The 17348-nt window shown below is 43.8% G+C and overlaps 1 protein-coding gene across 1 annotated transcript in view; it reads right to left on the minus strand.

Annotated features, from left to right (window-relative positions):
- Positions 1 to 17348, minus strand: part of LOC137436834 (neurexin-1-beta-like) — a 513626-nt gene that overhangs the window by 54316 nt on the left and 441962 nt on the right. Inside the window, exons 3-4 of the mRNA XM_068130988.2 lie at positions 10209 to 10377; positions 3175 to 3572 (exon numbers count right to left, since the gene is read on the minus strand). Of these exons, the coding sequence (XP_067987089.2) occupies positions 3175 to 3572; positions 10209 to 10377 (567 nt within the window). The remainder of the gene's footprint in view (positions 1 to 3174; positions 3573 to 10208; positions 10378 to 17348) is intronic.

Raw genomic sequence — 17348 nt, forward strand, 5'->3', positions numbered from 1 at the left:
AAGCTGAGGACATATTGAAATATGCAAATGTGACATCTGGCCTCAATTGACTTCCTTCTTCCTGTTACCTTAAATGTCACGTGGTGTCAAACAGCACACAGTCTCTCTGTATGAGCTCTGTATTTTAAACTGCTGTCGTCGTGTTGATAAAGCTCGCGCATAGAAACAAGTACTCAGAAAAAAATGATGCTTGCACATTTCCCCTCCAAGAAATATCAATTCTGATGGATCAATACTGATTTCTGTCAGAGATGGCATGCACTGAGAGATGCACCCCATTCCCCCTACATCTGTCAGAGTGTCATGTGTAAGCAGAAAGCTGATTAGCACTTGCATGTTAGCCGCTTTGTGAAGCGGACTGTGGCTGCCATTCTGAGTGTTAGCCCTCTTTTGAGCTGACGAAGGGCTAATGCTTGAAACATTGCCCACACCTCTTTTCCCATCGCGGTTAGCACACTAATGGCTTTCAGTTGATAAAATCCATTGTTTCACTTACTCACCCAGGCAGACCAACACAAGCTTTGAAGAAGTCTAGTATTCCTTTGCAAATTTATTCCTTTGACTTGCTTTGTATGATCCTAATGTTTTTTTTGTTTTTAAACATTTTGAATAAGAAAGCGTTTCTCAACAGAAAAACACGTGTCCACGACTGAAATTTGTAAAATGCGGATTTGAACAGTGCCAATTTGAGGATTATTACCCCCATATCGGGCATCACCCTGGCTGCGGTCTTATATTTTGAGTTCTGTCCATGCGTTAATCCCTGCGTCTGTCTGGAGCCTCCACTCCAAAATGAATGGATTAATTTCCTTCATATTTGGCACATGTACACAATAATATCTGGACATGAGGCAGGTCACATGCTTTTGGGATCGGAGCCAATTTGTAATTTTGAAAAGTTAAAAAATTATTTTATGGGAGAACATTACAGGATTGTATATACTTTCACGAACCATTATTTATTTATTTATATACATTACCATCTCCACTACCATCATGATGATGACCACTCCTTTTTGCCTCTTCAGATGCATAGGGCTGCCAAAGTAGTTTCTTGGCTATTGGACACAATCCTGGATGGGTCATCACTCCGACGCAGGATACTCGAATTTTGCCAACCTCCGAAGGATCACATGCTGAGTCAACCCATCTGGTGTTAATTCATGCGGCAAGACAAGGGCCTGAACTCAGGACCTTACGATCGTAAGCCAGCAACCATATTACCCGTTAAGCCAACACCAGGCTTACTAACATCATACAACTTCAAATTATTTATTTATATATTGACATTACCATCTCCACTTCCAACATGCAACTTTGAATTATATATTGTTACGTTTATGGGGATAGGTAAAATAATACCGTAGGAAAGGTAGAATTGTATAAGAAACAGCATGGACCGCATGACGTGTAGAAGCATCTCGATGTACATAAGTAGGGAGACTGTAGCTTAAGGATGTTTAATTGTGCATCATGTGAGGGGTGATGCTGTGCCAATTAGCTTTAGGGTTTAAGGCTAGTTTTCCCCTGTGCATCATACCCTCTGTAATTTTACCCTAACGTTTTTGCTGAAACAATCCTTTAAATTACAATTACCGCCGACAAAAGCCAATAACAAGCCAGTCGGACTAAGCCCCATCCCATGGACCTAATAAGGAAAAGGCCCCGCCCATGAGAGGCGGAGAATCAGGGGGCGGAAAATTAGGGGGCGGAGAGAAAGGCCGGGGCAGGCCACGCCCCGGAGGGACACGATTGGCTTTTGAGGTGTGAGGTAGAGGAGTGTGCTTGGTTCTTACTCGATATCTTGGTATTCCCGCGAGGGAGAGCAGTTTTTCTGGACCGGCGTGAGGGAGGTTTTGGCTGTGGTGCTCTTCGGAGGTGGAGGAGGCTGCGAGCGAGGCAGTGGAGGAGAAAGGAGGCCGTTCTCGCGAGCTTGCCATAGACTCGAGAGCGAGTATCTTCGACATGTGGCGCTCCGCCATTTTGAGCTTCTCACGAGGGAGGCTTTGAACATCATCAACGCCACCAATCTCAAAAGAGCCATTTGGGACACAGATAAGTGCCGGTATGAAAAGGGATTTTACTTTCATTTTATTTTCGCCTGTGTGTGTGGGTGAGACAGTGTGTGGAGGATCCTCACCACAGGGAATTTAGCTTACCTCAACCTTTATTTCAGTCCACGATTTATTTTGTTATTAAATAATTTGTGTACATTTTGCTGTCGTGTTTGCATGCTGTTGGTTTTGGAATAAACCTGTGTGCTCCATCAGTTAAACATCTCGCATCCCTTCATTCCAACGTGTGCCAAAAATAATCGTCATCTTCGGAGGTCGCTTCGGAGTTAAAGCCGGTTCGACAACCCGTCTCGGCTGATATTAATCGCCAGAGACGTGACAATATACAAGAAGCACCCGCTCACATATGGTTATGATATTATCCAGGGGGCTTATGTTATTATCCTTATTCAAAGGTGTAATTCAAAATACCACTGTACCGTACTGTAAAGGGTGGGGATTTGCAATACCCTCTCCCACCTGTTGTGTTACTACATGATAAACATTTACAAAGAGAATTTGCATCCCTCTTTCCCACCCATCCCAACACCTCACAGCTCCCCACCCCGATCTGGATGTAATTGGCCCAGAACTGTAAATGAGTAGCATGACAAACATACAAACACACACCTATCTGTGAATTATATATGGTAAGGATGTGTGTGTGTGTGTATATATATATATATATATATATATATATATAACTATATCCACTACCAAAATACAACATTGATTTATTTATTACTTATTTCTATACACTTTATCATCACCTTCCCGCTTGAATCATTTATTTATTTATAGAGACTTTACCATCTCCACTACCTTTGTATTAATTAGTAAATTAAAATGTAAATTATACACATCCCATTTTTATGATGTAGTTGGGTATTCTTGGTTATATTCTGAACTCTCTCTCTCTCTCTATCTCTCTATCTTGCCCCCAACACCTCTTCCTCTCACTTTCTCACCTAACCCCAACTACCCATCTCTCTCTACTACCCAACTACCCAACAACTACCCAACAACCCATCTCTCTCCCTCTTTCTTTTTCTCCCTCATTCCCTCTTTCTACATAGTACATCTCCCTCCCCATGCACCCCATTCCCACTCCCCAAAACACCTGAATGTCTCTGACTCCAGCCAAGGCAAGATGTACCATTGCACCATCTTTTTCATTCTTCTGCTCTTCTTCTGCGGAAGCTTGTGAAATTGCACTTGGACTCAAAGACGTGGGAGGATTCGTGCTTCCTGGTTCGGTGCTCTCCAGCCAAGAAGTTGAAGTTTGGACTTGTAATGTCGAGACTGTAGCCTCTAATACAGAGGCAAGGGCAGGAGGACGCCCTCTGATCACCCGTAGGTGGCCATGTTTGCTGGTCATGTGATTTCCAGCAGCAGCCAGGTTGATGACCTTCAGGCCATTATAGTAAAAGCCCCAAATTAAGCCAAAGTAGGGACGACCTTGATCTTGTCCACCCAGCCTGATGCTCGCTTGGCTGTTGAATATCGTCAGCTGTCGAACTGAAGGAAAGATGTAGGAACAGCAACAAGAAAGGTGTGCATTACTATAAAGGAGCAGAAAGCAGAGACTCATTTAAAGAAAGGTGTGTGCGTGTGTGTGTGTGTGTGTGTGTGTGTGTGTGTGTGTGGTCTGTACATGGCAGGTGGTAAAAAATAGAGAGAAAAGGAGAAAGAAAATTTAAATTTACCATCAAGTACATAAGATTTGAGTGCATTTTTTCATATCATCAAAAAACAAGGAAAAACAGGCATTTTAAAATCATCGGAAGAAGACGAAAAAACGATGATGAGAATGAGAGAGATGTAAAAGAAATGCCTGCAGGCGATTTAATTAATTCGGAAATTATTGGCTGTCCTACAAAAGTGTGGTATCAGTTGACTTTAATTAAAAAAAACTATTGGTGAGAGGAGTGTGAGTGAATCCATAACAATAAAAGAGGAAATGTGTGTGTGTGTGTGTGTGTGTGTGTGTGTGTGTGTCTCCTCCACAACTCCAAAACCATGAAACTTAGCGGCCCCAAACTTTGCAGGCATACTCATCGAACTCCAAGAGAGTGCATGAATGAAAACTGGGTGTTTGGGTGCGTCAAAATACCCCTTTGAGGATAATTAACGGATTTATTAAATTAAAACGAAAAAAGACTTTATCCTTGGTCAGACCACGTTAACCTCGCAAGAGTCTTAATCCCTCACTTTGTTTCAGCCTAACAAAAGATTCCTTGCCGTGGAACAGGTCGTAACGGTTACTCCACGATTAAGCACTCAATATATTTTGTTTTTTCACTTTCCTCACTCACATCATCGATGTGAGCCTGATCATCATACCCACGAATCGCTGTATACATCGCTTTTGTAGGTGCTATAATTTTCAAATTAGGAGCTTGGAGCGATCCCATGCATTATGTGATGCGATTTTTCATAATATACCTCTTACTAATTAACTAAAGCATATAATCAAAATCTGTCTTCGGATTTGAGGATCGGAGCTCGTGAACTAAATAACAGTCGAAATCTGGTGTGAAATCTGAAAATTTTAAGAAATTACCGATTCCTATAACTAAATGTATAAGTGTATTTATTTAAGGAAGGATATGCTCCCACCTTCTCCATATTCAGCAAAGCGATGTGTTGGATTTGCTCACGTGTTCGTGACCTTACTCCTCTGAGCTCCCAAGGTTAATTGGGACGAAACTTTATTCGATCACATTTTTTACCATAATGGGGGCTAATGCTGTCGTGTCTGCCAGGGGTTTAAAACCAGGGGTTTGCCAGGGGCCAGGGGTTTACCAGGGGTTTAAAACAGTCATTTTCTCGCAATTCATCTATCTATAATTCCAGTAATCTCTGTGTGTTTGTTTGTTTGTACGTTTGTCTGTGACCGCTGTTTCTCGACAACCACGGGTCCGATATACTTTAAACTTGCCAGGTATATTGCTGGGGACCCGAGGATGTGCCTTTTCAAGGTTTCATATTAATCGGACAATTACTTACCGAGCTATGTCCAAAAAACGATTCAACCAATCAGAGAGCAGCGAGCTATCGCGTGTGCCGAACGTGGCGGACACACTCTGCCTCGGATGGCACATTTGAGAGCGTATTCATTTATTTCCCGTCGGCAAACTATGTTGGCGCTATGTTGGCGTTAAACGATGTTTTAAAACTAATTAAAACCCCGGGGGGATTGTCACTGTACTCGCAAGCCGTTCGCCGTTCGCTTTGGCGTTGCGAATGAACCAAAACATTTCATGCACCAAACCATTTCATGTAAAGCGTTCGCCGTTCGCTTTGGCGTTGCGAATGGACCAAAACATTTCATGAACCAAACCATTTCATGTAAATAGAGGGGGGGATATAATTTTAGATATAGATATAGTACGGGCATGCCCTAGTAACTTATAAACACACGAGTATCTCCGAGGTCCAGTAGATCTACATATAAAATGCCCAAATGTTATCGGATTTCGACCCATATACCGATATAATTGGTGATATGGTGAGCTCCAATCATCAAATATGGTATCAGATGTGAAAAATAAGTCGTTATCGATCTGTAAGATTGGCAAAGGAGTTACGTGACCTCTTAATATGCGCTTATCGCTAATTATTCAAAGCCGAAAATATTACAAACAGAACCTACACATAGATTTAAAGGTAATTTTACTGTTCATCTAACGACACAACTCAAAAGGGTGAAAGAACAGTTTGTAGAAAAAGGTTACCACCTTAGTTAACTTTTCGAAGTATCCATCCTGTGAAAAATTTAAAACAAGTCATTTTGAACCTTAAGCCAACATAGTTGTTTCGAGAGTGCATTCTGATTGTCTGACAACAAAACTGATTTTGAATATCCTTTTCACATGATCAACTACATGTGGGCTGCTCTCGAGTTGGAACACCAAACAATTTACATTTTCTGGCCCTTGATGGAAAAATGCTCAATATTGTCTATTCAATAATTTGCAGCTTGATAATTAAAACGTTCGTCTCTAAACATGTGTTTAATTGTGTTTGTCCAATAGATGTGCGTTTGATCCCGGAAAACATTGGGTACCTTTGTGGGAGGAGGAGGGATAGGGTGGAAGTGGGAGGAGAATGGGTGGAGGCGGGAGGATGGAGGGAATGGGGTGGAGTGGGACTCTGGAGGGAGGGGTGGGAGGAGAGAGGGGAAAGGGTTGGGTGGGAGTCTGGAGGGAGGGGTGTGGGTGGGAGGAGGGAGAGGAAGGAGTAGAAGTAGGGACGTGGCATTGCTAAACGATGCTGGATACCTTTGTGGGAAGAGGGAAGGGAAGGATGGATGGGAAGGGATGGGAAGGGAAGGAAGGGATGTATGAGGGACCCAGTGTACCTTTGCTTTCACTCTCCCACCCTCCCCCACCCCTACCTAGCATCCCCACCCCACCCCTCCCCCCCTCCCCCCTCATCACTCTGCCCTTACTTCTCTCTCTTCCCCCTCTCCCTATCCTCACTGTCCCCTAGTCTCTCTCCCCTCCCCACTCCCCTGTCATCACTCTCCCTTGTTACTCTCTCCTCCTTACTCCCCTCTCCCTCCTGGCTCTCCCCTCCCTGCCCTCACTCTCTCTGCCCTCCTTACTCTCTCCTCACTTTATCTCTTCTCCCCTCTCTTAATATTCCCATCAGCGAAGCAACGGGTGGTATTTGCTAGTAAGTAATAATAATAACAACAATAATCATAATAATAATGAGAACCCAATACTCTTTATAGAGCGCCAGGACATTTCACGACTGGTCGAGATAAATTTCTAGACTGGAACCAATTTTGAACAGGTTGCCATCCTGACGCAACAGACAGGTAATATATGGCAGGAATTTGTAATTTGTTCAGAGTGCCAGAGATAAATCGCCTACTCTTCATAAAATACCCTGTGGGATCTTTAGGATCCACTAACGCCCAGTTTAACGTCCATCCGAGGGAAGGTATGCACATCGATACCTCTACCCTGCAGGAAATACACCAGGATGACACTATATAGGTAGGTGAGGACTTGACCCCAGCCTCGACAGCTGAGAGGTGAGCACGTGTACTTCTAATGAATCTAAGCTATCCTGCCAGCTCTGGGAGAGAATATGGTGGATTGAATAAGGTGAAGACCTCGGATGGCAGGATCTGCAGAGTGCCTGATGATTACAGATTGTGAGGCGTTAATCAAAATTATATTTCAGCAAACGATCAATCTAATAAATATGCATGCTTTGTGCAATTTCAAATCAATCAGCAGACAATAATTGGTCATCGGTTATCAATGGGCCAAGCCTAAAGATTTTTGGTTTAACTGTTGATCGAAATCATCGATTGTTTCATGCTGTGGCCTAGATATGATAACTCATTCACTGTTAATAATGAGCCCTTTTATAATTCAGGATATAAACAATACAAATACTAAAACCAACAGGATTGACAACAGATTTTAATAGTTGTGGTAAGCATCAAGAAAAGGGAGGAATGAAAAATGGGAATATTTTAACGGATTCCTTCACAGAGTGGGGAAATCGATGAAATGCAGGTAAGATAATTTAATTCGAAAAGGATCGGGGAAAGGGGGAGGGGAGGGGGAGAAGGTGAGGGGGAGCAAGTGGAAGAAATGGGGAAAGGAAGGTAAAAGAAAGGGAGGAATGCAAAATACGAATATTTTAACGGATTCCTTCACAGAGTGGGGAAAGCGATGAAATTTCGATGCCACATTCGATGTTTTGATGCCACATTTGATGAAACCACATTTCAAATCTGGCCTCCAAAGCCAGCCGCCGACTGGGCATCCTACGTCGTGCGAAGTCCTTCCTTGGCGCACCTGACCTCCTCACCACAGACAAGGCTTTCATCCACAGCTCAATGGAATACTGCTCTCCCCTCTGGGCTGGTGCTCCTGCCTCACACCTAGCTCGTCTTCACGCTGTTGAAACCAAAGCGTTCAGAATCATTGTAATCTCCCGCGATGAAGCTAACTCCGAGGGCCTTTTACTCACTCACCGCGGGCAGGTTTGGTGGTCTTTCCGTCTTCTACCGACTCCTCTCCGGCCTTGCCCCCCCAGCTCTCTCTGGGCTCTGTCCCGCAAATATTCCTACAGGTCGCACAAGATCTGCCTGCAACCCTCTTATGGTGAAACTGGCAAAATCAAGACTCTCTGCTCACCTTCACTCTTTCATTCCCCTTTTCTCCTGCCTCTGGAACAAACTCCCCCATTCCCTTCAATCCCACTCCTCCCTCCAGGTCTTTAAAACAGCTGTTCACCACCATCTCTTATCTTCCCCCATCCAAAACCTTGATCTTTTCTACCCCCGCTAATTTCACCCCAAATCCACTTTTTTAAAATACCAACTTCTTTCCTGGATGTCCTTGGTGTCCTTGTGTTTTATACTTCTCCCACCCCCCCCCCCCCTTCCCACGCCGCCTTCCCCCAAGCCCTCTCCCTCCCACACATTCCCGATGTCCCTGCTCTCAAATGTTGTGTTTGTGTGCTTCCCCTTCTCTCCCCATCTTGTCTACCGCTCCCTCTTTTTATATATTTTGTTTGTCTGTTTGATTTGTTTGTGTGATAAATGTTAGCTCTTTCACGAGCCTCGATTCTGTATACAAAAAAAATATAAAAAATCAGGTAAGATAATTTAATTCGAGAACGATAGGGGAAAGAGAGAGGGGAAGGGGGAAAGGGTGAGGGGGAGCAAATGGAAGAAATGGGGGAAGGAGGGTAAAAGAAAGGGAGGAAGGAAAATTAGGAATATTTTAACGGATTCCTTCACAGAGTGGGGAAATCGATGAAATGCAGGTCAGATAATTTAATTCGAGAAAGATAGGGGAAAGGGGGAGGGGAAGGGGGAGAGGGTGAGGGGGAGCAAATGGAAGAAATGGGGGAAGGAAGGTAAAAAAAAGGGAGGAAGGAAAATTAGGAATATTTTATCGGATTCCTTCATAGAGTGGGGAAATCGATGAAATGCAGGTAAGATAATTTAATTCGAGAAGGATAGGGGAAAGGGGCAGGGGAAGGGGGAGAGGGAGAGGGGGAGCAAGTGGAAGAAATGGGGGAAGGAAGGTAAAAGAAAGGGAGGAAGAAAATATGGAATATTTTAACGGATTCCTGCACAGAGTGGGGAAATCGATGAAATGCAGGTAAGATAATTTAATTCGAGAAGGATAGGGGAAAGGGGGGAGGGGAAGGGGGAGAGGGTGAGGGGAGCAGGTGGAAGAAATGCAGGAAGGAAGGTAAAAGAAAGGCAGGAAGAAAAAATAGGAATATTTTAATGGATTCCTTCACAGAGTGGGGAAATCGATGAAATGCAGGTAAGATAATTTAATTCGAGAAGGATAGGGGAAAGGGGGAGGGGGAAGGGAGAGAGGGAGAGGGGGAGCAAGTGGAAGAAATGCAGGAAGGAAGGTAAAAGAAAGGGAAAGTGAGAGGAGACAGAGATGGAGAAGGTACCCACAAGGGTAGTTCATGCACTCCAGATGTGAGTTTCATTACAAATGATTTACGATGGCAGTGTTAGTAATAGTGCGAGCTGGGGAAGAGGGAGAGAAAGGAGAAAAGAGTCGGTGGGCACCAGGGAATGGCAATAAGGTGGAGGTAAGGGAATGTACAGTGTTCTGACGGTTGGAAGGTGTTGATTCAAACCCGTCGCGCGCTCCTCTCTCTCTACACCTTTGTGGCTTTCGGACATCTTTGATGATGAGGTGTGTGGTGTCAATATTCGACATGGCGAGCTATTGCGAGGTTTTGGGAAGATGTGGAGAGGAGACGAGGCTTGATGTGGCAAGGATGGTGGTGGTTATAATATAAGTGCTGTGAAATGAAGACAGGCATAACAATGGTTCTTAAGGTAAATTTAGCAATAAAGTGGTGCAAAAAAAAAAAATATATATATATCAAGAGTGACGGGAATTAGAGAAGAGCGCATGTCCCTGTGAAAAAGGCAAATGTAATGCTCATCCACCATCCATCATTCTAAAATCCATTGGTAATCGTGTTTTCGCAATAAGTAAGGTGCAGCGCGGAGACACAATAAGAGAGTGTTCCAATATCAGGTGCAATATGGTGCTGCAGCGAATGTAGGTAAAGCAATGTCTTCAGGAAACAAACAATCTGGCTAATCGTCGCTTGGTGATGAACAATGTGCTTGCTCACTCTGAGGCGAATGGTGCACAGGAGGGTTTCGGTCCACCTGCAGGGTAGCGTTTCCACCGCGCCTCCAGAAGGTCACCACGTGGTGCTGTCCGTCTGCCGGAAGTCCCTGATCTTCCAGCTGAACATTTCCGGTACCGACGTTAAACGTCAGGCTTACGTGACCGTTTTCCTGCAAACCGGACGAGATGACGTCATTTAAGGACGGGTGTCCAGTAAACCTTGGGTGAAGTTAACCAATCAGCATTGCCATATGGTAAACTAAAAATCGGGGCAATACCTCTGGGTGCTCACCTGGTAGAATAAAGCAGCATACTACAATACTACACCGACTAAAGGTATTTTAAACAGTATTACGGTGTTTTAAACCAACAAAAATGTTAGGTAGGAGACAGGGTAACATGTGGAATCACACTAACATCAACATAAGGCTTTAAACAAACACAAAAATACCTATTTTGGAGGGCAACCCCCCCCCCCCCCCCCACCCCCACCCCCTAAGTACATCACAGGTGATGAAGGTTGTGGTCAAGTTTCATTGACATTGTGTGTGTAGTTTCTGAGAAGGGAGCAAATTCATATTTTGGGGTGGCGGGAGGTGGGGGGTAAAACCTGGATCCACTTTGACACCTGGTAGACCCCCTTACACCCCCAAATTATTTCAGGGCCGTGAACAAACTTGGGTTCCAACATACCAAGTATCATTCGTGCCAAGTTTGGTCACAATTCCATCAGCAGTTTCCGAGAAGCAGTTGCAGGTTTTTACAGACTGACAGACTGACGACCCGGCACCATCACAAAAGCACCCTGGAACTACCTTCCAGGTGAGATAAAAACCAATTTAAAATATACGAGGCCTTGATCAGTAAGGTGTTGGACATTAACATTGCTTCAAATAGTCTTTATGTCACAACACAGGCATATTGATCACCACTAATACACTTTCACCTGAAGCAAAGGGCATTGGTGTTGTTATTGTTGTTGTGAAACAATATTGGTGATTTTTATACCGATTAACTATATTCTTTTATTCCTCTTTATTTTCTATCGTTATCTCTTGACTTTGCCGGCAACTTGTTGTTACCTCCGCCACCAAAGGTGGATGGAGGTTATGTTTTCACCCCTGTCTGTCCGTATGTGAACAAGAAACACTACATGACCAAAAGTATACGGACACCCCTTCTAATTAGTGGATTCGGCTGTTTCAGCCACACCCATTGCTGACAGGTATATAAAATCAAGCACACAGCCATGCAATCTCCATAGACAAACATTGGCAATAGAATGGGCCGTACTGAAGAGCTCAGTGACTTTCAACATGGCACCGTCATAGGATGACACCTTTCCAACAAGTCAGTTCGTCAAATTTCTGCCCTACTAGAGCTGCCCCGGTCAACTGTAAGTGCTGTTATTGTGAAGTAGAAACGTCTACGAGCATCGACAGCTCAGCCGGCGAAGTGATAGGCCACACAAACCTCACAGAACAGGATCGCCGAGTGCTGAAGCATGTGGCACGTAAAAATAGTCTGTCCTCGGTTGCAACACTCACTATCGAGTTCCAAACTGCCTCTGGAAGCAACGTCAGCACAACAACTGTTCGTCGGGAGCTTCATGAAATGGGTTTCCATGGTTGAGCAGCCGCACACAAGCCTAAGATCACTATGCGCAATGCCAAGCCTCGGCTGGAGTGGTGTAAAGCTCGCCGCCATTGAACTCTGGAGCAGTGGAAATGCATTCCCTGGAGTGATGAATCACGCTTCACCATCTGACAGTCCGACGGACAAATCTGGGTTTGGCGGATGCCAGGTTTACGATACCTGCCCGAATGCATAGTGCCAACTGTAAAGCTTGCTGGAAGAGGAATAACGGTCTGGGGCTGTTTTTCATGGTTCGGGCTAGGCCCCTTAGTTCCAGTGAAGGGAAATCTTAACGCTACAGCATACAATGACATTCTAGACGATTGTGTGCTTCCAACTTTGTGGCAACAGTTTGGAGAAGGCCCTTTCCTGTTTCAGCATGACAATGTCCCCGTGCACAAAGCGAAGTCCATACAGAAATGCTTTGTAGAGATCGGTGTGGAAGAACTTGACTGGCCTGCTCAGAGCCCTTACCTCAACCCTAGCAAACACCTTTGGGATGAATTGGAACGCTGCCTGCTAGCCAGGCCTAATCACCCAGCATCAATGCCCGACCTCACTAATGCTCTTGTGGCTGAATGGAAGCAAATCCCCACAGCAATGTTCCAACATCTAGTGGAAGGCCTTCCCAGAAGAGTGGACGCTGTTATAGCATCAAGGGGGGGGGGGGGGGGAGGGACCAACTCCATGTTAATGCCCATGATTTTGGAATGAGATGTGTGATGTTTGGGTGTCCACATACTTTTGGTCATGTGGTGTATCTCAACAGGTTGTGGACGGATTCGGACGAAACTTGGTGGAGATGTTGAGTCTGTGAAAAGGACTAATCGTTTCGATTTTGGTGAAGATCTGAATATGGGTTCAGCTACAATAATTATTTAATTTTTAAGTGATTCTTCACCATTGAGAGATCGGGTGAAAAGCGATATGTAGCATGATATTTAAAAAAGGTGTGGACGAGTTATGAATAAACTTGGTTGACGAGTTGTTGAGGTGATAAGAACAAGCCGATTAGATTTTGTTTCAGGTCCGAATCCAGATCCGGCCCATCAGTGGGATACGAAAGTAAAGTGTTCACCAGGCGGAGGTATGCTCTCTACTGAGTGCCATTCTAGTTTTCTATATATCCAAAAGTAATAATAATAAGAAACAATTTGTACCATACTCTACAAGAATATGATATGTCATTGTCAACTATAAGAAAATAGGAATTACTGTATCATGTAAATATTTTCAAGTGTGTGTGTGTTTGTAAGTTATTCTGTCACAGCCGACCCCCAGAGTCGCACCCAGTAGCACCCAGAGGCCCCAAATTTTGGGTGTAGGTACTTCGGAATCTGGGCAAGGTTTTAAGCTACCAAATGTTGGCCTTGATTTTCTGTTTTGAGTCCAACAAATGCCGCTATAAAGTCTATATTGGTATGTGGGGTCAGGTTGTGCTGCCGCCAGACCGCAGGCAAAAGGTAACCACAATGAGGCCAATAACTCCATAGCTTTTCAATGTCCAACATGTCCCGAAATCCCCCGCAGTGAAAAGCTCACCCAGCCGGGCAGCGCCAGTTACCCCCTCTTTTCCCCCCTTCCCCGTCCACTGCCCAGGGCCATGCTAGTATTACATAAGAGCAAAATATACATCTTGCAGATGAAAATATAGCACAAGTTGTCAACTCCCATTAGCATGTGCTTGTGATTATAACAATGAAATAAGGGACGTTCATTTTTGGCAAAATTATTTTTTATTGACATTTTATTTACTTTAAAAGTGCTTTATAGTGCTTTAATTAAATACTAAGTGTTTGCGATAACAGGGTTTTTAATATTACATATGCAACGAGAATGGCACTCGGTTGAGAGCATACTTCCGCCAGGCTGCATAGTTTACGTTTTGTATCTCAATGATAGGCCAGATATGCATCAATAACTGAATCAAAATCTAATCGGCTTGTTCTTGTCGCCTAACCAACTCATCCACCTAGTTTTGGCACAAGACGTCCACAACTTTTTGAAATACCATGCTATACATCGTTTTTGGCCCTATCACTCAACAGTGAAGAATCACTAAAAAAAATGAAAAAAAATATCGTATCCGGATCCATATTCAGATCTTCACCAAAATCAAATCAATTCGTCCTTGTCACACACCCAAGCTGTCCAAAAAGTTTCGTCAAAATACTCTCATAACTTTTTGATATATCCTGTTCACAAATAGACAGACAAAACAAAAAAAAAAAACACCTTTAGAGGCCATTTTTCCCCGCAAGCGGGGGTTGGCCTTTTTCGGGAACTGTGGTTGTTGTTGTTTTTCGGTCCCCTTTTTGAAGCAATGTTTTACGGCCGGATGCCCTTCCTGACGCCAACCCTTTTTGCCGCCTTTAACGACAAGCAGGGAATTACCAGTGAACTGGTACTCAATTTGCCGACCTCGGAAGGATGACAGGCTGAGTCAACCCCCCTGGCGTTAATTCAGCGATCGACCGGGATTCGAACCCAGATGACAGGCTGAGTCAACCCCCCTGGCGTTAATTCAGCGATCGACCGGGATTCGAACCCAGATGACAGGCTGAGTCAACCCCCCTGGCGTTAATTCAGCGATCGACCGGGATTCGAACCCAGGATCCTAGGTATCCTAAGCCGGCACCCTAGCCGCTAGCCCAACACCAGGGATAACAAATAGACAGACAGACAAATGAAAAATCACTCAGAGCGACACTTGTCGAAACAGAACAAAGTAGCATGGCAATCAGTAGAGCATCCTTTGGACCTCAAAAATAATTAGTGGTTGAATTCAGTGACCTGATATGCAAATCGTCTTCAAATTTCAAGTCAATCGGATGAAAATTGTTGATTTTTCAGATTGAAATTGATGATTTTGGAAGTTTGACCTAGAGTTGACCTAGGACCTTAGGTAATCAATAGGTAAATCACTCTGGTGATGAATACTGATGATTTTGGAAGTTTGACCTAGAGTTGACCTAGGACCTTAGGTAATCAATAGGTAAATCACTCTGGTGATGAATACTGATGATTTTGGAAGTTTGACCTAGAGTTGAACTTTGACCTCATAATAGTTGGTTTCCCTATTTAGTGACTCTATACAAATACTGTTCAATTTTCAAGTCAATCCGATGAGAAATGGCGATTTTAGAAATCTGACCTCCAGATGACCTTTGACCTCAAAATCAATAGAGTTCTCAATTGTGACGACCTATTCAATTTGGTGAAGTTTCATGATTATCAGTTTATAATTGTGACCTGTAGGCAAGTGACAAATTAAGAGACAGACAGACAAACAGGCAGACAGACAGACAGACAAACCGACAGACAGAATAACAAACGCAACCGACCAATACACTTGAAAAATCTTCGATTTTGCAAGTAACAAATGAACAGACAGACAGACAGACAGAATAACAAACGCAACCGATCAATATACTTGAAAAATCTTCAATTTTGCAAGTAACAAGAAATATGTCATGCATTGCACGATACTTGCGAAATCCCGAAAATAAGTTGTTAACCTTTTCACCTTTAGACCTCAAACATAATTACTTAAGACAAGGTTCGACAATTGTGACTGTGTTCGTGTTTGATTTGTGTGAATATGGAACTCCTTATTTCTGCCTGGACGTCATGTCCTGGAAGATGGCGTCATATAGCGGTAATTGGGACGCAATGGGACATCGCTGGCCACGAGCAGCTGTTCTTGACCAAACAACAACAAAAAAACCTTTAGAGGCCATTTTGATTTGATTTCATCCATCGTTCTACCTGTCCGCCGATGCAGGTCCGCACCAACCTTACAACTTGGAATGGCACTTTGTAATATTTTGCATGATAGACAAAAATTTGTCAACACATCTGCATTTAATGCCATCGGTCAAGGCCTGGTGTTGGCTTAGCGGTTAGGGTGCCGGCTTGGGATCCTAGGATCCTGGGTTCGAATCCCGGTCGATTATAATTATAATTATAATTGGTGGTTGAATTAAGTGACCTGGTATGCAAATCCTCTACAAATTTCAAGTCAATGGAATAAAAATTGAGGATTATAGAAATTTCATCTATGTTGTTGACCTTTGGATTATGTTGACCTTTTGGCCTATGTTGACCTCAAAAATAATTGGTGGTTGAATTCAGTGACCAGATATGCAAATCCTCTTCAAATTTCAAGTAAAGCAGATGAAAATTGACAATTTTAGAAATTTGACAAAGTTGTTGATCTTTGGCCTATGTTAACCTTTTGACTTTTTGACCTCAAAATCAATAGGCTTCTTCCTTATGACCAACTCGACCATTTGGTGAAATTTCGTAAAGATTAGTTTTAAATTGTGACATGTTGGTGATTGACATATAAGCAGACAAACACACAGACAGAATAACGCACAAGACCAACCATTATACTTGATTTTTTTTTTAAACAAACAGACTGGGGGAAAATATAACCTCCATCCACTTTTGGTGGTGGAGGTAAAAATGAGGGAATTTTAGCATACCATTCCTGCTTTGCCCACTTTATATGCCGAAAACGTATTTTTCCCTCTTCGCCAACTCTCCTAACCTCCCCACCTTGGGTGTATAAGTGAATATAGAGTGCAATGGAACACAGGGAACTTTGGGACATCACCTTGAGCAACAATTCCCCAGTAAATTAACTTTAGGTCTGCAGTAGTTGTTTGAGCTGGCAGGATAGTCTAGAGGTGTGCATACTCTCCTCTAAGGTGTCTAGCATAGGACTGAATCATGACTCAGCTATAAACTGCCATCCTGGTAATTCGAAAGCAAGGTGATTCATCGATGTGTGTGATAGATGTTAAACTCGGATAGATGTTAAACTGGTATCCCATCTGCCAGAATTAGTTGGAGGACGTTAGAGATCCCACGGTGTCCTTCTTGAAGAGTAGGCGATCTATTGCCGCGATCATGGCCAAATTACAAATTCCTGACGCTCAGTGAAGTATCCTGTGTCAGAGAGGTGACCCCTCCAACATTGTAACCCAGGGCAAGAAAGTGCCCACGGCAGCAGCTGACGCTCTGTCTAGAGTACTGTTACAGTTGGCTCCCACGGCAGTTGGCATACCTCAACCAACGTCCTGTTGATTTCATCCATCGTTCTACCTGTCCGCCGATGCAGGTCCGCACCAACCTTACAACTTGGAATGGCACTTTGTAATATTTTGCATGATAGACAAAAATTTGTCAACACATCTGCATTTAATGCCATCGGTCAAGGCCTGGTGTTGGCTTAGCGGTTAGGGTGCCGGCTTGGGATCCTAGGATCCTGGGTTCGAATCCCGGTCGATCGCTGAATTAACACCAGGGGGGTTGACTCCGCCTGCCATCCTTTCGAGGTCGGCAAATTTAGTACCAGTTCACTGGTAATTCCCCGTGTGTCGCAAGAGGTGACTAACAAGGTTGGCGGCAGGAAGGGCATCCGGCAGTAAAACATTGCTTCAAAAAGGGGACCATGGTGCCCGAAAATCAGGCCAACCCCCACTCTGTGGAGGAAAAT

The sequence above is a fragment of the Myxine glutinosa genome, chromosome 11, assembly GCF_964187855.1.
Source record: "Myxine glutinosa chromosome 11, kmMyxGlut1.1, whole genome shotgun sequence".
Lineage (NCBI taxonomy): Eukaryota > Metazoa > Chordata > Myxini > Myxiniformes > Myxinidae > Myxine > Myxine glutinosa.